This window comes from Ceratotherium simum, chromosome 9 (assembly GCF_057802395.1).
Source record: "Ceratotherium simum simum isolate JZ-2026a chromosome 9, ASM5780239v1, whole genome shotgun sequence".
Taxonomy (NCBI): domain Eukaryota; kingdom Metazoa; phylum Chordata; class Mammalia; order Perissodactyla; family Rhinocerotidae; genus Ceratotherium; species Ceratotherium simum.
In genome coordinates, this window is record NC_141908.1 from 80,241,162 (window position 1) to 80,268,282 (window position 27,121).

Below are 27,121 nucleotides of genomic sequence, written 5' to 3' on the forward strand. Positions count from 1 at the left end.
ATGTCAGAAGACGTGAATTCCATTCAACATAACGAATTCCATGGTCAGCTCAGTGTCTTAAACTCCCTGAGCACCATTCTTCATGCACAAAATGGGAAAAGTAATACTTGCCTTCCAGGGTTGTTGTTAGGCTAAAGGAGCTGGTTGATGTGACAGCTAAGAATGATACACATGTTATTTGTTGAACTTTTTTCCAGACACGCTGATTTCAATTGGTGATGGATACACACCTGCCACATCATGAGCCTAAATGCGTTTAAAATGGTTTTTCTAGTCAAAGGCACAACAGGAGGCACATTTCAGAAGGACCTTTGTAAACATACGCCATCATATCTGCGTCTGGGATGGGACCTTTGGCGGAACAGTGTCCTCGACTGTAAAAGGAATGGCCCCACTGCCACGTTATCCCCCAGCTTCCCCTCCGCGTTGCCATCTCAGGGCTCCCGAGGGCAGATGTGATGCTGTGCTTAAGACGAAGTTCCTGATAGGCCTTTTGGCCACCCCTGGCTCAGTACCTGTGAGCCGGCACTCCTTGGGGGGTTTCTGGTGGGCGTGGCGAGAAGCACCTGCTTTGGGCTCTCCTGAAGCTTGCTCCAATCCCCTCGTTTTAAGGTCTGCAGTCTCCCAGCTATTCCCCCAACCGTGCTTTGCGAGATCCGGTTTCCGTCCCCGGTGGGTAGCTCTCAGGCCCCGCTACAGTTCCCCGAGCTCCCCGTGCGTGCGGGACGCACGGAGCCGGGGAGAGCCCCGCGCCGCGGCCCCTTTAAGAGCCGGCCCAGGCCGCGGGCCGGAGCGCGGAGCGCAGGGCGCGGGCGGGCGGAGCTGGAGCCGGCGCAAAAGTTTCCTCCCAACTCGGGCCCCGCCGCCGCCGCCGCCCACTCCCAGGGCCGCCGCCGGGGCAGAGCGGGGCCGGGGCCAGGCCGGCCGGGCCGCAGTTCCGCTTGGGCGCGCGCGCGGAGAGCCGCCTCGGCCGGGCCCGAGCAGGCGCCGCCGCCAGCCGGGGGGGCCCTTCCCGCCGCCGCCCCTCCGGTCCGCGCGCCGGCCCGGGGCGAGGGCGCCGCGGGGGAGGCCGGGTCTCCAGGCCCCCCGCGCCCGGCCGCCGCCCCCGGGGGCCAGGCACCTGTTCGGCCGGCCTGGCGTGGTCGCCGGGGCCAGGATGAAGGTGACCGTGTGCTTCGGCAGGACGGGCATCGTGGTGCCCTGCAAGGAGGGCCAGCTGCGCGTCCGGGAGCTCACGCAGCAGGCGCTGCAGCGCTACCTGAGGACCCGGGAGAAGGTGGGCGCGGGCGCGGGCGGGCAGGCGGGGGGCGCAGGGGCCAGGCACCTGCCAGGTGCCCAGGACCGGGCGGCGACGCAGAGCACCCGGCGACTGGGTTGCTCACCCCCCGTGGCCACAACTTTCGTGCGTTGCTAGTCTAAGTGACCTGGGTGTCGCTGGGCGTCTGTGGGCCTTGCCTCTCAGAGGGTGGTGGGAGGAACCGCAGCCTCGAAATCCCTCGGGGACTCGTTAGAAATGCACAGTCTGGGGCCCTGAACCAAGCCCCCTGCCTCAGTGGCTTTCCAACAAGCTCCCAGGTGGTTGGAATGACCGCTGAAGCGGGAGAAGCGCTGCTGTAGGAGTTGGAGGGAACGCTTCTCCAGGGCACGCCTGAAGCTGCTGCTCACCTGGGGTGTGAGTTTTGACCCGCCGAGGCCCGCCCCACTTCTGCTCTTTGAGTTAGAAAGTTGACTGGTGCAAGTAGGTTACAGCCGATGGGCCCTTGGAATTTCTGCCTCGTGAGCCGTGCTCCCTAAGTGGCTGGGCAGGAACTCAGGTGGAGGGATGCTGTTTGCTTACACCAACCGGTCTGCGTTCTGAGTACTTTTAGTTTAAGCCCACACATTCTATGAGCATTTACTGCGTCAGGTCCTGGGTGACATACGACAAAGGGTGTCTCCAGCTCTGTCCCTGAAGTCAGAAACAAGTAAAAATTAAGTGACTCTTGTTTTTAAGTGTCCAGTGCGTGTTCAGAAGACCTAGGGGGACACTAGAATTCATCTCAGGTGTTTGGGTAACATGCTGAGCCTCTGTCTTCTTCAGTAGAATCTATAAATGAAGGCATTGAAGAGCACTTTTTTATTGTTTGGATACTCAGGTGGAACATCTTGTATGTCCCAAATACTCCTCAAACAGAACGAGTCATAAACTCTTGCTTTAGATGCCAATGGTTCTCTTAATTGTTCTCATGCTGTGGGAATTGTAGAAATAGTGTGTTGGCCAATTTGGTGATGGAAAGATGTAATTTGTAATTTCTTTTAATGTCTTATAGGTTATCCAAGGAATAAAAGTAATTTTGTTTCTTCCAAATATATAGTTGAGACATTTAAGAAAATCTCTGCACCATCTGTGCCTCTGCTAGGAATTATTATATGGAAAAACATTCTACTCTGGGTAAATACACATGTATGTTGCCTTGAACAGTCAAGATTTGGGAAAGAGTGTAGTGATAGGTCTGTTAATATACTAACGATGATCCCCGAAGCTGAACTCTTTACTAACAGGATTTAGGTAGAGGAGCGAAGATAATCAAAGTGGCCTATAAAACTATGAGTATCTACCCCAATGTTTTTTCCATTGTTACAATAGTGTGTGCTCTTTATATTGTGTAATTCAGTTAAAAACTGAGATTTACACAAGTAACCAATTGTCCTTGAAATCATGTTTCACTAACTTCTGAAAGTAAGCTAAGGTTAATAGTAACAACATTATTCTAGACAAATTATTAAATTAGATCTCATTGAAGGATTGTCTCACGGAAAGGATCAACTTATTTTTATTTTTGTCATTATTAAAAATAATTTATGCCCTAAAATCTCATATATTTGGAAGTTTAGTATGTGGAGCTGTCCATGTAATAGAAGTAAGCTACAAGCTTATAAATAACATACAGGGAACTAACTAGGAAATATTTAATGCATTGTAATTTGATCTTAAAAGGTGTTAAAAAGCTATTGATATTCTGGACTGAAAGCCTAATTTATAATATCACAGATCCCATAATGTAATTGTATTGATCAGTTTACCATTATTACCAGACATTACATTTTTCTGTGTTTACATTTATATATTAGCGAATGTGACATTTAAAGGTCACCTGCAGCTTATAAATCCTCCCTCCCTTCTTTGGCTTTTAAAATCTCAATTTAATAAGTGGCAAGTGATATTTTTTCCCTCCCAAAGTATTCCTCTCCCATAGTTTCATTGTAAATAGTATTGTAATCATAACAAGGCTTAACTAATATTAAATGGTATTCCTAATGGAAGTAAAATGTCAAGAAATACTCTGACAAATTCCATGCTTTTATCTATTGAATTCAGAAAATAATGGGAAAAGACCAGAAATGTCAAAATTCAATTTGAAAAATAATTTGTTATAAATTCACTTTCTTTAAATGAGTGAAAGAGATTTAAAAGGCTTGTTTCCCTGGACAGCAAGGTTTTAAGCCCTGCACTGAATGATAACATAACAACTACCGTGAATGGTGCTTACTGGGTGCAGGCACTGTTCGAGGAGCGTTACGTATATTAAATGACTTACTCCACGCAGTAGGTACTAATATCCCCATCTTACAGATGGAGGAAAAAGAGACGTGGAGAGACATGCATGTAGAATTGGGATTTGAACCCAGAAACGGTGTCTCCTTGTCCTTACTCTCAGTCATTAACTACACATCCCCCAGTAAGTTATTATGCATTGAAATTTACCCATCTTATTTATTGTTTACAGTTTGTTTTAAAAAGACAGTTCTATCTACAAATTGCTACGATAACCTGTCAACCTGAAGATAGCAGTTTTGTTTCTTGCAGAGAGATGGGACATCCGCAAGTTCCTCTTGAGTATATCTTTTACAGTACAGGTCTACGTGTTATAGGGAGAAGTCCAATTTCTGAGACAAATATTGCAGGATTTGCAAATAAAGTATGAAAAATATTCCTCAGTCCTATTACAAATGAAAAAAGTTGGGTAAGATCTCTTAGATATCCAAGTAGAGAGTGCTGTAAAGACAGATTTGGCGGGAATAGGAATGTAAATTAAGCCTGATTCTTCGGGGGCCCTGAATAATTTAGATGAGAGGGAGGCAGATTTCAAGATTGAGGATAGCCTTGAGGTTTTCAGAGTTTGGAGGGTAAGGGAAGCCCAAGGAGGCCACTCTGGATTTTGTGGGCAGCCTCAGAGAAGTGTCCTCCTCCTGCTGAGAGGAAACGAGGAAGACTGGTGTTTACGGAATGTGGGGAACCAGCTGAATCAGCATCAGATAAGCCAGAAGGAGGCAAGATGCTGAAGAAACTGAGGGACCTTTGGGAAGGCTTTATTTATGTTCTGAAATCTGGGGCTTTGAGGTCCTGCTGCCTCCTTGCTCCCTGCCTTTTGATGAACTCTACTGGGGAGGTGAATTGACTAAGGGGCGAGAATTATGAGTTGCTTGTCTTTGGATCCTGGTAGTTTATCTGTGTCCCAGGCTCTAGATCCAATTTAGTTAAGTAGTTAGTGGAGGGGAGATTGTCTTTAGGTAGTCAAGGTGGGGATCATTGAGTAATTAGCTAAATTTATCACCAGAATTACCTGTCATAGGTGAATGGGTAATTGCATCATATCCTGCAGGTGCTCTCAACCCTGGCTGATCATTAGTTACTGCTAATTTTAACATTTTAAATAGTACAGATGCCTGCGTCCCTTTCTCCAAGATTCATGGTCACTAGGTTTGGAGTGGAGCCTAGGCGTAGGCATTTTGAAAACCACTGCAGGCGATTCAAATGCCCAGCCACGGTTGAGAACCATTTTCTACTACCATCTTTTGGTATCACCGAACTCATTTGATTTTAAGCTCTTCTGCTGGCAGATGCTGTGTCTTGGACAACTGCAGACCAACCTGCCATTAGCAACTGTCCCTCTACTCCTACCCTGAATGAATTCTCACAGCAGGTGCTCTAATAATTGATTAAACTGAACCTTCATTATATATATGTGTGTGTATGTATACACACACAAAATGAAGTTGAAGTGAATAAGGCAAAGACTTGTTTAGTGATGAGAATGTATAGTGTGTTGGAGAGTTGAAAGGAATGAGATAATATGAACATTGAGTTCATGGGATAGTAGGTATGCTGGAATTTTTAAGAAGCACATTTGGGACTGGCCCAGTGGTGTAGTGGTTAAGTTTGCATGTTCCACTTTGGCAGCCCAGGGTTCTCAGGTTCGGATCCCGGGTGCAGACGTATGCACTGCTTATCAAGCCATAGTGTGTCAGGTGTCCTGCATATAAAGTAGAGGAAGATGGGCACGGATGTTAGCTTAGGGCCAATCTTCTTCAGCAAAAAGAGGAGGATTGGTAACGGATGTCAGTTCCTCACCAAAAAAAAAAAGAAGCAAGTTTGTGGATCTGTGTGTATGAAAATACATTTTTTTAAAGCAAAAAAAATTTGATAAGACTTTTCAAAATGAATCTCTTCTGTAATCAGATATTTTGAATAATTTGCTTTACAAGTTGAGATCAGCTTCTCAGACCTGAACAAGAGTAACAACTCTGGTAGCTGATTCATTGTGGGATCAGAATCTAAGAATTTGTACAATAATGAGAATCTGGTATGATATTGTATGGAACTAGCCTGCAAGAATAGGCTAGAACTCTTGCATTCCTAAACTTTTTGGCTTTTGATGTCTTGTTTCCAGATTTTAAGGGTCTTGTATACATATCTAGGACCACAGTGGATTCCCAAAATGCTTTTCTATTTATCGGGCGCCGACTGACTGAGCGCTTTATTTCCCGTTCAGTTCTCCCCACTCCTAACGTGGGGACGGGATGCTCTGCCAAGCATGTGGACAGGTCTGACTTATGGTCGGCATGGCACGTGCTTCTCACTTGGTTTTGGTCCTGCCACTTGACTTGCGTTGAGCAGCCTCTGAGTTTGCAAACACAGGGCTCATGGGGCCTGCTGTGACCCACAGACGTGTTTTTTCAGTTCTGCTCAGTGTTATATTTTGACTTGGTTGTCATGTTTAAATATTTTGAGATTTCATGCAAAAGTCCAGATTTCTGTCATCTTTGGGGGAAAAACAAATCAGAAGCTCTGACAATACGGGGCTTTACTTGCCCACATAGCCACCGTCAGTTGGAGCTGAGGACACTTCTTTTCTCTTTAGAAGGCGTGTTACAATCTAGTCTCCATTATTACCTCCCCAACACTGAGTGTAAGTTGTTGTCCTCGTGCTTAACTTCTTACTCTGTTCTTGTTTTCTTACTTGGGACCCACTTAATGAATTGTTGCTCTTTTCCTGGCCTGCTAGTCGGCATTTGAGTTGGTAGTCTCTGGACCTTCTCTTCTCTCTCTTGCTCTCTCCCCCACCCCCCTCTGTGTGTGTGTGTGTGTGTGTGTGTGTGTGTGTGTCTTTCTCCCTCTCTCCCCTAACACACACCCTCTGTGTATAATCCAGTGACCTACAGATAGACTTTGCTGACTCGGGTTTGGGCTGCAGTTTAGTTCATCTGAGCTGAGTTAATTGTTCTGTGTGGGCCTGGGAGCCACAGCCCTGATTTGTAGTTTGGGGCACTGTGCTCAGATGGCTTAGTTAACCAGGTATTCATTCCCAGGGTGTTCTGTGCCGTGGATCCTCTTTCAGGAAGTTGGATAAATGACAATGTCAGATTTTTATGAAACTATGTTTTCTGAGGGAATTGATTATTAAAATCAGCTGAGGAGTCTTAAGAGTGCAGAGCTTTGGGCCTCTCGAGGAAAGCCTGCAGCAGTGCAGCCCGACAGAACTTTCTGCGAAGATGGAGACGTTCTGTATCTGTGTTTTCCCGTAGGGTAGCCACTAGCCACGTATGGATGTTAAATACTTGAAATGTGGCTAGTGCAACTGAGGGACTGAATTTTAAATTTTAATTAATTTAAATGTAAATAGTCACCAGTGGCTTTCCTTACCTGACAGGTCAGGTCGAAAGCTCCCCTGATGATCTCTCTCAGCTGCGTTTGGAAACAGCTGGTCTAAAGCTCAGATCCCAGGCAGTCCTTAACTTGACCTTCTTATACATGTTGCTTCTACTCTGTTGAGAACTTTGCCATCAGAAAGGGATCCTCATTTACTCTTTGGTATCTGCAGATGGTAGAGCCTTTAAAATCTGAAATCCTCCGCCTAGACGTGAGCAGAAACCAGCTGAGTTATTGAACAAGTGGAGGTTGGCTTCAGCTTGCATTTGGTGCAGCAGCCGAGGGTGTATGTCCTCCGTGTTTGGTGTTAGATGGGTGGGGGGCTAACAAGGAGCGGGGAATACAAATCTGGACTTTTCAGTGAGATTGAAATGCTGCTTGACGAGCTCACCCGGCATTATGGGTCCAAATATCATCTGTATGGCTGCAGCCCAGATCTCTCCCCTGAACTCCGAACTCTGCAGATAGCCATCTCCTTGACACCTTTGCTTGGCCAGCAGGTAGGCATCTTACACTCAGCATGCCCTAGAAGGAACCCTGACCCCTTCCTCCAGATCCACTCCTCCCATGGTCTTCCTGTCTCATTCAATGGCAGTGCCATGCTTCTGGTTGTTCAGGTCAGAAATCCTCATAATCGTCCTTGACTGCTCTTTTCCTCTCATGAGCCACATAAAATCAGATTGACTCTGGTCCCACAATATACCCAGAATCTGGCCACTTCTTGCACTCTTTTGTGTTAGCATGCTGGTCCTGGGATTCATTTTGCGTTGGACGTTAGTTTTCCTGCTTCTGCCCCTGTACCCCGCTGTACAGTCTCTTCTCAACACGACAGCGAGAGTGCAGTTCTAGTCGGGTCATGTCATTCGTCTGTTCAGGATGCTCCGATGGCTCCCATCTCTCAGATGGCCTATCAGGTGCCACATGACCTGGCTATCTGTGCAGAAATAGTTAACCCAGCAGGCCTGACCCCCTGTCCTTGGATCTGCCTGCAAGGCTGGCCCCTGACTTCCATCCAGGAATTTAGATTTGTGGAGGGTTCCCACTGTTCCCTGGTAAGAATGGCTCACTGTGCCAGAACTGTTTATGCCAACAATATGGTTTATGCTGAGCACCTGCTCTTTTTCTGGGGGTCTGCAGTTTTTGTGTATGCTAGCAGAGGGTCCTTATGTTGACCAGCCTCCAGTGAAAACCTCGGATGCTGTGTCTCTAATGAGCCTCCTTGGTAGACACCGTTTCACGTGTGTTGTCAAAATTTGTTGCTGGGGGAATTGAGCGTGTCCTCTCCACTGGGAGAGCACCTTTGGAGTCTTATGCCCAGTTTCCCCAGACTTCACCCCATACTCCTTTTCCCTTTGCGGACTTCGCGTTGCATCCTTCTGCTGTAATAAGTCGTAGCTGAGAATGCCTAATGCTGGGTCCTGCCTGGGAGACCCCCTAGTGAGTCACTGGCCCCGGGTGGTCTTAGGAACCCTGACACAGTATCTTTCCCCCTTCAGACCTCGTCTTCCACCCCTCTCTCACTCTCCCCCAGCCACACTGATCTCTGTGCTGTTATTCAAGCGTGTCAGACAGGCTCCCACCTCAGGTGCTGTTTCCTCTGCCTGCAGTATTCTCCCCACTCACCCACCTGGCTGGCTCCCTCATCTTTCTCGTTTAAAAGAGCATTCCTTTCTCCCTGGGGCCTTCCTGACCACACTGTTAATAATTGTAGCCCCTCCACCCACACTCTGCATTGCTCTCTTCTGCTTTATTTTTCTCCACAGAGCTCATACCTCCCTCCTATACTGCTTATTTTAACTGTATTTATTATCTGTTTTTCCCCGTTAGAATGTTGATTCAGTAAAGGGGGAGATCTTGGTCCATTCTGTTCGTTGCTGAACCCCTGGCTCTTACGAGAGTGCCTGGTACTTAGTAGGCTGTTGATAAATTCCTTGTTGAGTAAATAATTCTTTTATCGTGTGTGCATCATCATCTGTTACACTTATCTCTTGCTCCCTTACACACTAGCCCAGAATGAAGTAGCTTAAGATAACACCCAGCAGGCCATGGAGAAGGCTCAGTGTGATGTTTTCTAGGTCTGGGATGTTCAAGGTTGGTGTCTTTGTGCACACGTCTGGTGCCCCAGCTAGCATGGCTTGAATAGCTGGGGGCTGGCTGCAGTGGCTTCACGGGGGCACATGTCTGGAGCCCTGGTTCTTGCTGTTAGCTGGGTTCCTGGTTCTCCTTCCTGTGGTCTCAGGATCTGGTCCTCTTCACACGGCCTCTTCCCAGGACCTCTACAGCAGGGTAGCTGGACTTCTCACAGGGCAGCTCAGGGCTCCAGCGAGTGTGAAAGTGGAAGCTGCCAGGTGTTCTTAATGCTCAGACCTGCAACTGGCATGATGCTTCCTGTCGTGTTCTGTTAGTGAAAGCCGGTAACAGGTCCAGCCCAGGTTCAAGGGAGAAGATTACGTAAGGAGCTGAATACCAGTAGGTATAGTTCTTTGGGGTGGGGGGGCACCAATGTAACAGGTCACAGTGTTGTCCTAGGTGACAGGAATGTGAAGATTAACCAGTCACTGTCTCTGGTTTTGCTGAGTTTCACAGCCTCCTGGGGGGCGAGGCACATGTGAATCAGCCAGTTTTGCTCCAGTGGTATGTTCACTGGGATCCAGTGTAGACAGGAATGCTCTTTGAAGACACTGAGGCTATTTTGAAGGATGATGAGGAGTTTGCCAGGAGGAGGAGTGGGTGAGGCCTTCCAGGTGGAAGGAGCAAAGGGAGAGGGCATCAGCTTGGGGAGGGAGTTGGAAGAGTTGAGCGTAGCCCGGGAGGCGTGGTGATGCACAGAGTAACTCGGACCAGACTGATGAAGGCCCTGGCGTGCCACCCTAGGGGATTTGCATGCTTCCTTAATGTAGCTGTTGGTTTTATTACAAATACATTCACATTTTGCTCCCTTTGCATGGGTCTAAAAATATGTGTATGAGCTTAAAGAGGAGGATTTTTGGAAAACTAGATAATATTTCTGTTAGGGCCTCATCAACCATTTGGTTACACTGGTTGTGACACCTTCCCCAGCGAGACTGCTCTCGACAAGGTTATCAAGATCTGGTAGCTAAAACCCATGCTTTCTTTTCAGTCTTTGCTTTTGATGATGTCCCACCTTTTGAAACTCTCTACCCATGAGCTTTCCAGGACTTTTAACCATGTCTCTCTCGTCTCAGTCTTGGCAAGTGCCCCCAACACTACTTCCTTGTATGCTGGTGCATCAGGGTGCTAGCCTTTCAGTGGGATCTCATCTGCTCTGCGGCTTCAGCTACCCTGAGATACACACCTCTGGCCCTGAACTTGCTATCGGCTCCAGTATCCACTTGCCTCTGGACTGTGCCACCTTGATGTCCCACATACAGCTCAAGCCCAGCCTGTTCTCTGTAAACCTGCCTGTCTTACTTGTTCTGTGGCTGGTTTCTCTGTTTCTGGTGCCATCATTCACCTGGCTGTCTATTCCAGAAACCTGGAAATCCTTCGTTCCTTAATGATTTCTCCTTCTCATATTCCACCACGTGTCTGGTTGGTCAGAAAGTTCTTTTGATGCTTCTAAGTGAGATCTCTTATATCTGCTTCCTCCTGTCCACCCAAAAGCCATGCTATTTCTCATTTCTGCTGTTGGGAATTGCAACAGACCCTTAACTGGCCTCACTGCCTCTGCTAGCTCCAAGCTCCTCCACACCATTCTCCACTGAGGACCTGACAGCCGCACATCTGATCATGTCTGGAGTACGGCTGGGAATATTTAGATGGTTCCATCACTTTTAGGTGAAAACCCAAATTTTGCTTCCTGTTCAGTCTCTTTTCTGTTCCTTTATTCCCTTTAAATTCCTCCATGCAGGGCCGGCTCAGTGGTGTCGTGGTTAAGTTCCTGCATTCTGCTTCGGTGGCCCAGGGTTCACAGGTTCAGATCCAGGGTGCAGACCTACGCACTGCTCATCAAGCCATGCTGTGGCAGATGGGCACAGATGTTAGCCCAGGGCCAATCTTCCTCAGAAAAAAAGAGGAGGGTTGGTAACAGATGTTAGCTCAGGGCTAATCTTCCTCACCAAAAAAAAAAAAAAAATTCCTGCATGCAGTTTAGTGTTCTCATGCTTTCCCCACCCCAGGTAAACCAGCCCACCCTTCAGGATGCATCTCCAGCTTCCTCTTCCGTAGTAACCCCCTCCCTCCCTTTCCCAAGGCTTGTGTGCCCAGAGCTCTCCACTCTCCACACTTGTGCCTTTTTTTTTTTTTTACAAAACCTACAGCTTACGTTATACTGTTTATCAGCCAGGGTCTAGTAACTTAGTAGACCACCCAATGACAGTGGCTTATCCCAGCAAACGGTTCTCTTTTGGGGCAGGGGGCGGGGTGGGAGCTCTGACTCTCTTTAGCCTTGGAGTTTTCTGTGGATCCCCTGCACAGTGCTGACTGATGGAAAAAGTGTGGAGGACACTACAGGAGATTTGGGGCCCAACCTGGAAGTGGCAGACCTCACTTGGTGTTCCACTGGTGGCACTAGCCGCGAGCCCTGTCTGGACGCAGTGGGCTTGGGAATGTCGTCCACTAGGATATAGGAGAGCAACTAGCTAGGCTCTGCCACCTCGTGCGATCATTTTGTCTCCCTACTATGCTGTGAACTCTTCAAGAACAAAGAATGAGTATTTTATTTTCCTCTCCCTGTTTTATCACAATATCTGATATAGTATGTATACCATAAATGCTTGTTAAATTGTATCAAATTTCACATCAATTTCTTTCATAAAAATGAGAATGACCTGTATTCAACACAATGTTTTGTAGTTTGAAACCGTTATATGTGGTATAGTTTTTTTTTTAAAGTCTAAATGCAACTTTTCTCTTGATTATCTTCAAATACCTCATCATATCCACATTTGCTGTCGGCAGTAGTTTAGTGGTCCATTATATCTGCCACATTGATTGTCTTAAATCACAGCTTCAAATTCTGACAGGTTGACTCACTTCTCAGAGTTTTGAGACTGAGTGCTCTGTAGTTCTGGATTTTCAATGAAGCAACATTGTAATGTTTTTGCTTTGTGAAGATTTGTGCCATGCTGTCTCTTATATTTGAACGATGTTTGAATTTCAGTGTCCTATTCATTAATTTCATGTTGATTTTAAAAACAAAATTCTGGATTATCTCAGTTTGGATGGATTCTTTATTTTCGAAAGGCATGGTGTCTGTGTCTCAGGGGCTGCCAAATTAGGCCTGCCTCCCGGCTCTGGGCTCAACCATTCTTCTGATTGCTGGACTCGCACTTTTTGGATTGCAATGAGATAGAACTGCAGATACCAGGACACAGGCTGGTAAAAGCTTGCAGTCTCAATTAGTCTCTGTCAGATTCAGTACCAAGTATCATCCACATAAATATGCCCTATACTGCGTCTGTCCTCTGCCTCAGGTGAGGTGGTTAAACTTGTGGGTGGTCCTAGGCTCCCCAGGAGGAGCTGGTGGGGCCCACTTGGTGATGGAGGCAGATAACGGAAGACGTGTCGGCGACTCTTGGCTAAGCCATTCTCAGCAGGACCAGAGAACCACGCTGATGGGAAATGGGGAAAATCAGACCCGTTTTATTGCTCCATTTGAGGCAGAAATTAAAGGCTAGGGGGAGCTCCAATAACAGACTTCTGATATCTTTTTAGGGAGGTTTAGGGTAAGTTTTGCCACTATTCTATTATAGAGACATGAACCCTAGAAAGAGTGACCTCTAAGCAAACACGGGCTTTTGACAAGGGATATATAGATATAATTTGTAGTCCTTCCTCCTTATAGGTATAGGTGGCCTATTTTGGGGAAGGGATACAGAGATAGTGGGGTCCCTGACTTAAGAATGATGGGAAATAACTACAGTCTCTTAACCCCATCTGCATCACATTAACAAGTATGCCATGTATTCAGTGAGGCCTTAGTCAGACCCCCAAGTAGTGGATGCTTTGCTGCAATCATCTGTAGCAACTAAAATGTCACTTCAGTCACTTGAGAAGATTCAGAGAGCGACTTTGGTCAAGCCTTGTGTTTTGTGTGGGGATATAGAACAAAGTAAGGCATAGTCCTGCCGCATCAGGCTTATAGACTAACAGGAGAGAGAAGCATGTAAATAAAGCACAGGTGGTGGAGAAGCCCAGCGTGCTGGGCAGGGGGAGCAGTTGACATCGACTTTGCTTGGAGCGGGGAGAGATGGGGAAGTCATGCGGGGTTCACTCCGGGAGTAATACCTGGGCAGGGTTTCGAAGGATGGTGGACATTTGCCAGGGCAGTGAGGTGGGGGAAGAGCATTGGAATGGGTGGGGGAAGCAGCCTGCCACTGACTGAAGGTAAACAAGTGGGGTTTGGGGCAGGGGAAGAGAATATGATTATGGAAAGTTCCCCAAGGTGCTTGTGGGCGGGAGTAGTGGGGAATGAGGCCCTAAGAAGAAGGCAGGTCAAAGGCAGGAGGCCTTTGTTATGAGGAGCTAAAGCGCTTGAGTCATGGAAGCGTTCTGGGCTGGGTGGTGGTGTTCCATTTGCCTTCTTGTATCGATTGCCCTGGAGGGTGGAGACAGACGGAGCAGAGACAGACGTGGAGGCACTGGCCCAGGTCCCTGCTGTGGGAGTGGAGGTGAGATGATTGAGGCAGAAGAGGAAATGGGCTTTGAGATTTCAGGGGCAAAGTAATCAGACTTGGCAGTTGACTGTATATGGTAAGGGAGGTATGGGTGGAAATGGAGAGGCAGCAGCCTGAGGTTTACATTATGCAACAGACATTTCAATGCTTACACCTGTGTCCTGGGGCTCCAGAACAAGTCAGACGTGGTTTGTGCCCTCAGGGAGCCTCGTGGAGAGGGAGAGGGGTGGGAGAGACTGAGGACTGATGAAAGGGTTGCTGGGGAGCGTTGAGGGCCTGGCTGAGGTCATAAATCATGAGTTCACAACAGTGCCCGTCTTTTGCATCAGTTGTTTGCCATTGGATTAGAGCCTTGATTTGAGATTGGGATTTGAGGGCAGATGTGGAAAAGATGTGTCGTCCAGAGATAAAAGCAGTCAGACTAAGCCCATGAATGTATGAACTATGTTGGTGGCTTGCAGACTTTTTTTGACAGAGATTCCCAGTGGCTAGAAGCCCTCTGTTTGCCCCTGCAGACCTGCTGTTGACCTTTCTCCAGCCTCCGCTATGACCGAGGAGGCTGAGCGGTGTGCACTGTCTCCCTCTCTGGCTCCTATTTGCGTCAGCCGTGGGGAGGCCACAGGAGGACAACAGAGGGTGGTCAGCCCACTCCTTCCGGGTCCCTGTGGGTTGGCTGCCTCCTTTACTAAAGGCCATCACTGCTGTCAGTAAACCCTCCCCGCCTGCCTCTCTCCACCAGATCGGCATCCTCTCCTTTCCCTGGCCCCTTGGTCCTAGATGATGGCAGGGACACCACTGCTCTGAGCACTGCCCGTTCATGTTTTCCTTCATAAATAGTTTCTATTTTCAACTCCTAAATGCCTAATTTGAGTGAACCATCTGTTGCTGCCAGGATCTGTGCTGATAAATACAGTAACAATAGGTTTTCCTTCATGACCCAGTACCCACAGCACGCATACACAACTGAGATAAAAGTTTCATGAGGGACTTACCCTTAGAATGATGCCCTCCAATTTTTTTATTCTATCATTTTATTTTTAAAAAGTCATTAGGATACACTAAATTGATTTCAGTGCCCCCTGATGGGTTAGGGCCCATCGTTAGAAAACCGCTGGGGCTACCTGACGTTTAGGGGACCCTGGACGGGTCATGGGGTCAGGTGACTCTAGAAATCCCCACAGAGCCAAGATCCCATTGTTTTGTGGATTGAGATAAAGTGTGAGGCTGAGGTAAAGTAAATTAGGAAAGATAAATTCCTAACATCAAGTATGCATTATAAGTGTTTAAATGAATTTTTCTTTGGATTACAATGCCAAGTACCTTATGTGTATAATAGATAAGATTCGAATCTTGAGACTTGTGAATGGCCGGCATGTGAGCTGAGAGTCATCTTGGCCCAGAAGTCTGGGTGGCTTGATAAAATCTCGAAGAAATTGAAGGAGTTGTACTTGTCATCCCATATTTCTTTCGTCATGACGTAGTAATAGTATTGATAACTTTAAATATTAGGTTCTGGATTACTTCCTTTTGTAGCAAAGAGTTGAGGAAATGCAAGATGGATAAATAATCCTTGTCTCTGTATTTATAGGCACATTTGTAGAGATTCAGTGGGCTTAAGTTTTGACAGCAGTGTTTGAGCAGAGACATTTTCCCAGAATCTTAAAAAAAAAAAAAAAAGTCTAACTGCAGTTCAGAAATTTCTAGTAAAAAAAACAATTGTTTTTTGGTTACTGCAACTAGTTTTGCATTTGAGATCTTTCTGTCTTTCGCTCCACTTTTGTCTGTGGGTGGGGAGGGCTACTTGGAAGTGTGTCTCTGGATGGCGGTCCCTCACTCTATTGCAGTGTTAGTTTCCTCCGGCTGCCACGACAAAGTGCCACAAACTGGGTGGCTTAAAACTGCAGAAGTTTATTTTTTCACAGTTCTGAAGACTAGAGGTCCTAAATCAACGTGCAGCAGGGTCAGGCTCCCCTTGAAGCCTCGGAGAGAGGAGCCTTCCTTGCCTCTCCCAGCTTCTAGTAGCTGCAGACGTTCCTCAGCTCCTCTCCGATCTCGGCCTCCGTCTTCACACGGCCTGCGCCTCTTCTCTTCTAAGGACACCAATCACATCTGATTAGGGCCCACCCTAATGACCCTGCTTAACTTGATTACATCTGTAAAGGCCCCATTCACAGGTGCCAGGGGTTAGGACCTTGACATATCTTTTTAAGGGACAGTTCAACTCGTTTTTGAATTGCTATTCAGTTTAGTGAATTTTCCCCTGCTTTTATGATAAGAGACTTTGGGGAAATTCTGTTGATTCCTCATTGCCTTCCCCACAATGTTACTCTCTTTATTCCTCAAGTTTTGGCTTAAAATGGTACACAGATAACTTTTTTTTTTTTTGAGAAATGAAGGTCTTATGGTCTGGTATCACTTACTACTATCTTTTCCACTTAAACATCTTGGTATTTGTGCTCTGTTGTCATCTGCTCTTCAGGTGGCCTATCTGAGCTTCGTGTTTCTCCTAAATTCCATCCCATCCCCTGTCTTTCATGGTCTGGCTTCATCAATCATTGATTGAAGCCCAGGGGCAGGTGTGAATTGCATTCCTGTTCAGTCTGTAGTTAAGGTGGCCGTGGAGGTGGCAGGTGGGTGTGCTTTTACCGTACAGCACAGTCCCTTTCCTTCTGGGCTTCACGGTCCCGTTGGAGACATGTGTACGTATTGAAGAGGAGGCAAGCAGCAACCAGGTGCCAGATGAGTTCTCTGGCATTAAGAAGGGAGAGAGCTCACAGTAGGCTAGAATGGCCAAATGTGAAAAATGGATAGAATTTAGATAACTGAAAGAAAGGAGTGGGGAGTGTTCATGTGGCAGAAACAAAGGAAATAGAAACATTGTGACAGTTCTCAAACTTATTGGTCCCAACACCCCTTTTCACTCTTACATTTTAGAGGACCTGAAACAGCTTTTTATGTGGATTATACCTATTTCTATTTACCATGTCAGAAATTAAAACTGACAAATTAAAAATATATTTATTTAAAATAATGAACCCATAACAAGTTGAGATCACTTATTGTCATGAAAAATACTATATTTTTCAAAGCAAAAGAAAAATTTATGAAGGCGAGTGGCACCGTGTAACACTTTTTGTAAATCTCTTTGATGTTTGCTTGTGAGGCAGCTGGATTCTCAAATCTGCTTTCTCTTTCAATCTGTTGCAATATGTTGTTTTGGTTGAAATATATGAAGAAAATCCTCCTTCACATAGATATGTAGTTGGAAGAGGGAGAAGCATTTTAATAGCTTTTTCAGATAATTGTAGATATGTTTTTTGAATACTATGTGCAAATCCAACGAGTGATGTTTTGTTTCTATCTTTCTTTGTCATACGTTACTTATATCACAGTTTCTGTGGGTTGGGAACCGGGGCACAGCTTAGCTGAGTCCTCTTCTTAGAATCTCACCAGCTACAGTCAAGATGCCAGTGAGGCTGCATTCTCAGGCAGTTTGATTGGAAAGAATCTGCTTCTAAGCTCACTCAGGTTGTTGGCAGAATGCATTCCTTGCAGCTGTAGGGCTGAAGGCCCTGGCTTTCCTGGCTACTAGCTGGAGGCCAGCCTCAGCTCCTAGAGTTCACCTTCTTTTCCTAGAGGTCCTTGCAGGTCCATATCATGTGGACTTTTCCCAACCTGGCTGATTACTTCATCAAGCCTTCAAGGAGGATCTCTAAAGCACATTGGCTAGCAAGACTGAGTCCCGTATAACATAACAGTCATGGGAACGACCTCTCAATAAGTGATGGTTTCTTAAAGGTTAGCTGCAATGGGGAGTCTGAAATCATAGCAGTGAAATTGTCATACTCTGCTACATTACAATTCATTGGTTTGTGTTGTCTGTTGAATAGATCGATCCGTGCGTGATCTTTTAACACCGTAGATTGGTCATTCGGAAAACATTGGTTCACTGAGTTATACTAATGTTCTAAATGTTGACACATTTCATTATACAATTTCAAAAACCACATCCGTTGATATTCCCATCCATTTCATCTGAAAAGTATAAGTATTGGGAAGCTGTCAAGCTCACAATGGTGGGTACAAGTTTTCTAAAATTTTAATTTTTGCTTTATCATTGGCAACAAATACTGTCATTTGTTTTCTTTGAAGTGCCTCGGCTCACATCATTTCATTTTTGAGAAATATCTGCCAAAAGCTCAAGTATAAGTAACTATAGTTTGTCTGTCAGTCATTCTTTCATTGAACGTGGTGCTCCGTGAAAAGCCAGTCCATTCAGCTCAGTCATGAGTGCTTTTCCCTGAGGTGACCGTCATCGTAGGTCGGTGTGCAGAAATGCTTTGTGTGTCCTTCCTGTTTCTTCACTGACAGTGTCAAAAAGATGTGAAATCAAGGGTCGAAAATTAATAAATTTTTTGTTGCTTCATCAAGGGCATTCTAAAGTTAAACTGGCCCTTGTTTTAAGTGCAGAGGAGTGGCAGTGCAGAATACGACGACTACTAGCACAGTTTACTGCCTTGATTCGAGCTAAGGCACCAGCAGTCTTACCCACCATTGCTTTCACACTGGCAGCACAGGTGTCAGCGTAGTTGTTCCAAGGATAAACCGTGAGATCCTAAAACGTTATTCAGCACGTTGACTGTTTCAGTGCCAGTGTTCATTGTCAGGCAGTCACAGCCTTCAGTCAGCATCAGCACCAAGTGGTCGTCTCATACACAGGAAAGAGCAACTTTCGTCACGTCTGTAGATTAATCCACTTGTAAGGCAAAGGTATTCTGCAGGTGGGGTGTTAACTCAGTCTTCACACTTGCAGCCAAATCTTTATTTGAGGAGTCCCTGTATTGTTGGAAAGTGGCACTGTCGTACCTGTTTTTAGCTGACTTATCGTCCAGCAGGCATTCATCATTGTCAGTTGTGCAAGGTTTTCCTACGTCCCAGTTACTGTGTGTGCTTCTCCAGCTAATGCAGTACGATCCCTTACCCGGCAAGGTACGTCAGTGGCTTTTTCATCTCCAGTTCAAAAAGCTGTAATAATGTTTGGCTTTTAAAGTGCTCATCATGTCTGCATTTAAAAGTGTTCACTTCCTGGGGCTGGCCCCGTGGCATAGTGGTATAAGTTCAGTGCGCTTTGCTTTGGTGGCTTGGGTTCACAGATTTAGATCCCAGGCATGGACCTACACCACTCATCAGCCATGCTGTGGCAACATCCCACGTATAAAATAGAGAAAGACTGGCACAGATGTTAGCTCAGGGCCAGTCTTCCTCAGAAAAAAAAAAACGCAAAAACTTGGCTTCCTTTTCTGTTAAATTCTTAGTGATTTCAAAATGATGCTACAACTTAACTATTTGAAAATGTTTCATCGTGTAAGACACAATAACGTAAATTACTAATATCTCTTAAGGATAAGGAAAAGATAACTTTCATATTTTTGTCTTTTTACAGTTTTACCCAGTTCTTAAAAAATCCTTTGGTAGATTCTTCCCTTCCATGAAGCAGAGACTTCTGGTGCATCAGTTTCGTCGTTTTTTAGTTTTTTTAGATGTGGATAATACAGCTGTGGTGGGTTGAAGAAGCAGGTTTTCTAGTCCCCCCTTTTTAGATGTTGGATTTTTTTTATTACGGTAAAATGTACGTAACATAAAATTTTACCATTTGAGCCAATTTTAAGTGTACAGTTCAGGAGCATTAAGTACATTCACATTGTTGTGCAGCCATCACCACCATCCATCTCCAGAACTTTTTCATCTTCACTAACTGAAACTCCATACCTATTAAACAACGTCTCCCCATCTCCCCCTCCCCCAGCCCCTGATAATCACCATTCACTGTCTGTCTGTATGAATTTCACTACTCTAGGCACGTTCTGTAAGGGAAATCGTACAATATTTGTCTTTTGGGTCTGGCTTATTTCACTTAGCATGTCTTCAAGGTTCATCCATGTTGTAGCATGTATTAGAATTGCCTTCATTTTTAGGTTTGAGTAATATTCCAGTGAATGTAGATATCATGTTTTGTTTATCCATTCTTCCATTGATGGACACTTGGGTTTCTTCCACTGTTGGGCGCTTTTGAATAATGCTCTGTGAACATAGGTGTATAGATCTGTTCTGGTCTCTGCTGTCAGTTCTTTTGAGTGCCTACCTAGAAGTGGAATTGCTGGATTCTATGGTAATTCTATGTTTAACTTTTTGAGGAACTGCCGTACTGTTTTCCACAGTGGCTGCACCATTTTAGATTCCTACTAGCAATGCACAAGCATTACAGTTTCTCCACATCCCTGCCAATGTTGGTTATTTTCTGTTTTTTGTTTGTTTGTTTATAATAGCCACCCTAATGGGTGCAAAGTGTCTAATTTCTCCTTTTAAACCAATGATGTATCTTTAAATATAAAAAAGTTATAAATTTTCTTTTATTTTAGAATGAAATATTAAATTCTAAATTGTAGGTATTTGATAAATTTGAACATTTAGAAATAATTTGTGAGAAGATTTAAAATATTGTAAATTTGTGAAAGGACAAATAAAATGTGTAAATAACCTTTTAGAATCACCTGGGGAAAAGTTTAGGTCTGTGGCCCTCCTACAAGGGTCTTGAGACCCCCGGGGTTCACAGACCTCACTGTGCGGACCATGTGTTGAGGTATAGTACTGGAAACATGTTCACACTGTTTCCTTAGGTGGGTAAAAGCTCTTTCTCTTGGTCTACAAACCTATTTACTATGAACTTCAAAATATATTTTTTTTTTTTTTTTTTTTTACAATCTGACAATTTTACATCCAAGACTTAGATTTTTTTTTTTTTTTTTTTTTTTAAAGAAATAACAACTCAGTTGCCATGGAATTAAGGCTGGGAAGGTAGAACGTTCTGTCATTGACTGGGAACCTGCTTAGGATCTGGCAACAGAGGGTGGGAATAAATTGTGCTTTACTGATAACAGAAATATTTTGTCTGTTATTAATCTTCTTTAATATTTTTTAAAGATGACCTAAGGAGGATGTACATATCTGTCTTGTAAAAGACTTCTCTGAAGCAGCAATTACAGAACTTATTTAAGACATCTTAAATACATTGTTAGAATGCCAATTGGCATTTAGAATATTCTGCTGTTAGTATGCTTAGAATAGCAAAATAGCAAAACAGTCTCCATTGGATTAGATGATTTCAAGAAATGATTGAAATTTGAGTGAAGAAAAAAATTAAAAGTTAGAGACGTTATTTTGTATTTTATTACCCAAATACATCACTATCTAAAATGGCATACCAAAAATATCAACACTTGAATGAGAGTATGTGTTTTTCCCATCGGCATCCACTGTGCTTTGGGGTGCTGGTGCTGAGTGGGGTTTCCCCTGAGGTCAGGGGCAGCCCCGGCTTTTTTGCTTTCATTGCGCAGTTTACATGTTTCGGCTCTCTTGAAAAGAGCTTCTCTAAATATCACGAATTGTCTCCAGGTGTATAGTCCATATCTTTTTTAAAAAACCGAGTGGTGATCACTTATCTTTATAGTCAGACATCTCTTTGCTGTGATTTAGATGCTATTTAAAATCATAATGCCTTTTTTTAAACTCCAGATTCATGGAGAGTAGATTTGTATAGTATAAATGTTTAAATACTCTTGTATATCAATATCAATGTATAGGTTGAAATGATAGGAGACAAGGTGTGTAGTAGAGCAGTAATCATCAGATAGATATCCATGTGACTATTAATTGGAGAATGTGGACTGTGTACCATTGTACAAATTGAGCATCCTGCGCTTGTGTAGCAGACAGTCGCCATGGTGTGCCTGGCGTTCTTGGTTATAGCCATGTTGTTTCAGTAGATAGTTGCATAGTGAGATATTTACTCTAAGTCTGTAGCTAAAAATTGTTTGAGAGAAATTTTAGTTTTTTCCCCTTTGGCTTTAACAGTATGAGGAATACAATTTTGAACATTACTTTAAATTGTTCCATGCAGTGATGATGAAAACTATTTGGGAAGGGGGTTGAGAACACTATAAGGAAGGCAAATGTTTGGGCAATAAGTGGGGAGCTGAGGCCGAATGTGGGAATGCTTGTCTGCACCTTGGGCCACTTGCTCCTGCAGCCTCCACGAGCGGTAGATTAAGCGTTGTCAGGATGGTGTAAAAACAAAACCTTCCTGTATGTTTGCCGTGCTTTCCCATGTTTGGGCCTGGAATATTGAGTTGAGATTGTGAAGCGTGTGGTCATTGGGGCTGAAAGAGACTCAGAGCAGTGGTTTGGATTCTCGTTGGGCTGGAGGCTTGTCCGATGATCAGTGCTGATGGAGTCAAAATATTGCGCCTCTTCTGAGAAGGGAAAGTCTGAAGGGGACAAGATTTTATAGATGAAGACCCCGAGCCACAGAGTGTGTGCGGTAAGGCGAGGAGTTCCAATCCCACCCTGAGGGAGGACATCTGTGCTCCGAGTGAGGCAAGCCCTGCCTCCAAAGAGTGTCTGGTAAGTGTAATGAATTCATTACTCCCGAGAGGTGGCCCAGGTGGGAAGCATGGAGAATCTGGCTGTGTTGATGAGATCTGGCCAGACTGTACCTCACCATTAGGGCTGATGTTGGGAAGACACATACACTGCTTCGTGCCTCCTCCTGTGGTCAGCCTGGCAGAGAACAGGGGCTAGAATGAGGCCTGACCGCTTCTTTGTCATCCTAATCAGGGTTAGATCCGTCTGGCTGGCATTGGGGGCTCAGTTTCTGAGGATGGGTCTGTGAGAATGCCGTGGTTTTGGAACCTCTCTCAAGAATATTAGGAGCCTTGATTGCCTGGCTAAGAGCTTCATTCCAAAGGCGAGGGAAAGCAGTGACGATGATGTGGTAAAGCGTCTTTTGGGTGGATTGATCAGGGCCTGGTGGACAGGAAGTGGGAGAAACAGAAGGTCAAACAGTTAGCTGTTATAATGACGCATAAATCCTGTTGGTGTTAGCCCTGATTTCTGTGTACTTGATTTCTACTACTTCAGGCAATATTTAGAGTAGAAAATCTGCGAACTTAGACTGGCTGTCAGGGAAAGTCAGATAGACCCATGTGGGGTTTTGGGAAATGCCCTGGACTTGGCGTCTGGGGCCTGGGTGTAGCCCAGCTCTTCTCTGAACTCGGACTGGCTCTGAAACCCTAGGCAGGGCCCTGTACTCTCAAGACCTCGGACATAGAGGAGCTTACTTCTGAGGCTCCTCCCCAGCCGTAAATTTTGTTTAGTGTCTGATTTATTACTTTCAAGTATACATTTCTAAGTACTAACTTCTACATGCTGCCAAGAAATGGTTTTTAGGGGCCCATTATGATGAAGCATGACGAGTGGATGACTCATTTGCTATGAACACTGTATATTTCCATACACACAGTTTCTGAGCTCTAATCCCTCATAATAGTCACCCCCTGCCCCCCAGTCTTAAGTAGGGTTAAGCCCTTGAAATCTTGTTTGCATCTTTAATTTATTTTGGAAATGAATTTTTCTGAGATATACATAACTCATCTTCCTAATTAGATTGTAACCTCCTTGAAAGCAAAATGCTTTGTTTTGTTCTGTTTGCTTGTTTGTTTTAATCCATCATAATGCCTTAAATAGCACCATGCATACAGAAAGCACTTAATAAAGCGTATGAGTGAATGAGTAGCTGGAGCATAAACTTTTGTTCAAATCAAATTATCATGAACTCTGAAATATTGAAACATGAATTAATAAAGGCTTAGGCCTGTGGTATTTTATTTTAATTATTTAATTCAGGACAGGGCAGTGTTTGTAATTGTTAGTGCTGTGGCCACATGGAGGGATGACTGAAAAGATCTTCACAGTGTACTGCTGTAGGAAAAATGGGTAGGAGCTGGTTCATCCTCGTATAACTCTTATTCCAGAGGTCAGTCTCTGAGTAACCTCCTGGACCCAGAATACTGCCCTACAGTTGGGGAGGGGGAACGAAAAATAAAGTCAGGAGTTCAGAAGTGAGAGTGGTTGGTTACGTCGAGAACAAAGCACTTTGTCAGTTTTCTGGCCAGAAGGAAAAGAACACTCTTCTTGACTAGAAATGATGTTTGAGGTGAAAGCTTTCCGACGTGTGGGATGCCTGGCTTCTGCGTTTAGTTCCTGTGGGAGCCAGAGACGGGAGAGGATAAAGGAGAAGGTTGAAAGAGGATGAGGAGGCGGGGTGTGCAGTGGTCGTGAAGGGAGAGCAGCAGGCATTGTTGGAGAAAAGGTGGGGAGGCAGGAACCCAGCCGGAGGGGCTCCTCGTGGGAGGAAGCTGACCTCTGTCCTCTTCAGTAGCTCCCTGGACCTTCCTGTGTTTTACCTCAGGACGTTCACTCATGTTCACAGCTGTAAGTCTGGCCTGTGGTTAAAGGGACTGGGAATGTTTAACCTATGTTTTAAGACATTGCATCAGAAGCTGGTTAAAACAGATATTTAGCTGTTTAATTTCTTTATCAGAAATCTATAAGCATGGTAAGTGTATATTTTTTCCTGACAGTACCTTGGGAGTTTGAGCTTCTGAGGAACTGAGCTAAATAGGTGGATGCTCCAGACAGCTGTTTCAATTTTGTCCATAAAAACCGTAAAGTCAGTTATTCATTCATGTGGCCAGTATTCATTGGCTGGCAAACGTGTCAAAAACTTTGCCAGCCAATGGAGATGCAGTAAAGATAGTACATGGTTCCTAGTCTCTTGTAGGAAATTATACTTCTGTCCAACGGTGCACATCACCTATAAAGTATCGTGTCTTAGAGATGACCACTCTGCTTGGGGATGTGGAATTTTAGAAGCCCTCCTTAAAGAGATGAAACTTGAGCCTTCTCTGCTGCCTTAAATTATTGATTCAAAAGTCATGTGTGGATAAAGCCACAGAGGCCATGTGTTGACATAGATGACCAGGACAGCCTAACTTGGCTGGTCGCCATACCATTCCATCCCATCCAATCAGCTCCTCCATGCTCAGTCCTGGATCGTTCTTGACCTCAAATATGATGCTAGAGTGAGATGTAAGAGACACCCTGAAACTGACCCAGTCTCCACACTCTGCAATCCCTGTGCTTTCCTTATCTCCACTGGTTTTCTCTCTTGGTATCTTTCCCACTAGGTTGTAAGCTCGCTCCTTTGTGGGCATGATAATGATAGTGATGTTGATTTCGGTGGCAGTGGTGATGATAATTCCTAACATCCTTTGGGCATTACTCAGCACCAGAAAATGTGTGTGCATTATCTCATCTGACGCCCACAGCCTCTGAGATGGGGCCGTCATTCTCTCCTGTTTTACCTAAGACGTCATTGAGACTTGAGAGGTTAGATGACTCTCCCATGTCAGCCATCATCATGGTGGAATAGGTGGTCCCTTGTCTGTCATTTTTTTTCTTGGATGTTTCCATATAATTTACATCCTCCCTCCCTGCCACATGCTCAGCTAGTGCAGGTTTTTGTTTATGGTAAGTACTTAACAAGTGACGGATTCTGCTCTGTTAGGAGATTATGGTCCCTGGTTTCTCGTTGTTCTGGTTGGCATGCCATCAAAGTGGCCCGCAGATGCCCTGGGGTGCTAAGGTTACTGTCCTTCAGCCTTGCCCCTCTGCCTTTTGTTGTGCCATCACTGGCTCTTCTCTTTTGTCAGCGAGTCTGGAGCTCCGCACTCTGCTCGGCTTCTGCTCTTGGGCATCCCTGTCTGCATTCCTGTTCTGTCACTGTGGCTGATCCCCAGCGCTTTCTGCCACTGCTGACCCCTGCTGAGCCCAGGGTTGACTACTCTTTTCACTCCTTTCCCACTTTCTTCCTTCTCCTGTGGAGTCTCCAGTGTGTCTCGACATCCACTCCAAGAGGTTGGCCAACTGGGCATTCATTTTGCTTGTGAACTGACCAGTCATTTCGTGTCAGATAGGTCTATTCTTGGCCTTTCTTCTGAACTTTATCCCTGGATGGGTGTGTGGGTCCAGGGATATTGCTTGCTTCTCAGAGGTTGTTGCTTGTTTCATTGTTGTGTACAGCTTCCAAGTTGGAGCTGTTTAAGAATTATGGTACTAGAGATGATGCTTTACTGTATTTTTAAATGTTGATTAGAATAAAACAATTTATCATTCTCCTAGAACTTTATTTCCATTTCTGTGCTATCTCTTTGTAAAAGAAATGATGACAAAGTTCTTTATGAAACCCAGCCGGCAGCTCCCTTATAGTTTGTTCATAATAAATTTTGCTCGAATACGTGTGTTTTGTATTTTAACTCTCTGAGTTTGACAGAATTATTCCTCCCTTCAGTGGGCACTTTGACTATGCCTCTATTATGTGGGTACTTAACACCTGTGAGAGATTACGATTCCTGGTTTTTACACAGTGGTCTGAGATTGAACCCCTGGTATGGGGGCACCTCAGTTTGGAGAGGAAGTGTGTCATGGTTGTCATTTGTGTGAACTCTGAAGCGAGATTACCTAGCTTCACATACAAGCTCTACTGTGTACTAGTTGTATGACCTTGGGAAACTGACACTCACTGTGCCTCAGTTTCCTCCCATGTAAGATGGGGTTATAGCGTGGGTATGGAGGACTAAATGAGTTCACGTTTCTAAAGTGCTTAGAGAGTGCTGGACACATGCTAACATGTGTGTCCTAAGTGTGTCTTCAATATAGTGTCCGTGTTTCTCAAGTAGACTTGGAGCGGGTCCAGCTGTGGGGTTTATGCCCAGTACCTAGCATAAAGCCTAGCATGAACTTTCCACTCAGAGATTTGTTGACTAGATACATGAATGTATAAATAAATAACAAATCCTTCACTTAATCTCATTAGTCCTTTAAATTATTTTTTTGTTGAATAAATTGTTCTGAGTTCAAGTTTGGGTGACTCTGCTTTAGTTACTGGATTTTCATTGATTTAATTGTGATTCGTTTGTTGATGTTCTTTCTGGCGGTCCTATAAGAGCAGTCATCAGCCACAAGAAGATTCACTTAGCCGTTTCTCAAGAACTGGCTTTTGATTCTGAGTTGTCCACCAAAAATGTAACTTACCTAAGACAACAACGCATGTGGTTTTATTACAATCTGTATGTTAAACATGCATAGTTTCTGAGGTGAGGAAAATGGTCATTCATTACTGTGTGTCTCCTAATGCTTTATTTCAGATGAGTTTGTTCTTGGTTAACAGTTGACAGTTGTGGTGAGCCTGTAAAATATTTATTGCATTTTGCTTTTTAAATTCTAGACTTAAAACAGTTCCCATGGAAATTTAAGTTAAATCATACAGGACATAAAACTGTTTAGATAGTTTGCAATGTGTGGTGTGTAGGCTTCTTTTTTAGTTCAAGGGAAAATGTAGGTTGTTGACCCTCTGAAACCCACAGAAGCCCAGAAAGCAGTTCAAGTTTTCGTCCTCCGCCTGACACTTGTTGATGCAGATGAACAGGCATTTCCCCCTCCCTTTTGGGTAGGATGGGTCGGTTGGAAATGCTCTTGAGTGATGTGGTACTTGAGTCCTGTGTCATCGCTGTGGGAGATGCAGGGCCATGCCCGCTCTCCTCCCAGCTCTCCCCTG

General features: G+C 44.8%; 1 protein-coding gene across 1 annotated transcript in view; it reads left to right on the forward strand.

Annotated features, from left to right (window-relative positions):
- Positions 1 to 926: 926 nt before the first annotated feature.
- The window catches only part of PARD3B (par-3 family cell polarity regulator beta), a 929,552-nt gene continuing 903,357 nt past the window's right edge, over positions 927 to 27,121 (forward strand). Inside the window, exon 1 of the mRNA XM_004426826.3 lies at positions 927 to 1,276. Within this exon, the coding sequence (XP_004426883.2) occupies positions 1,157 to 1,276 (120 nt within the window). The 5' untranslated portion in view covers positions 927 to 1,156. The remainder of the gene's footprint in view (positions 1,277 to 27,121) is intronic.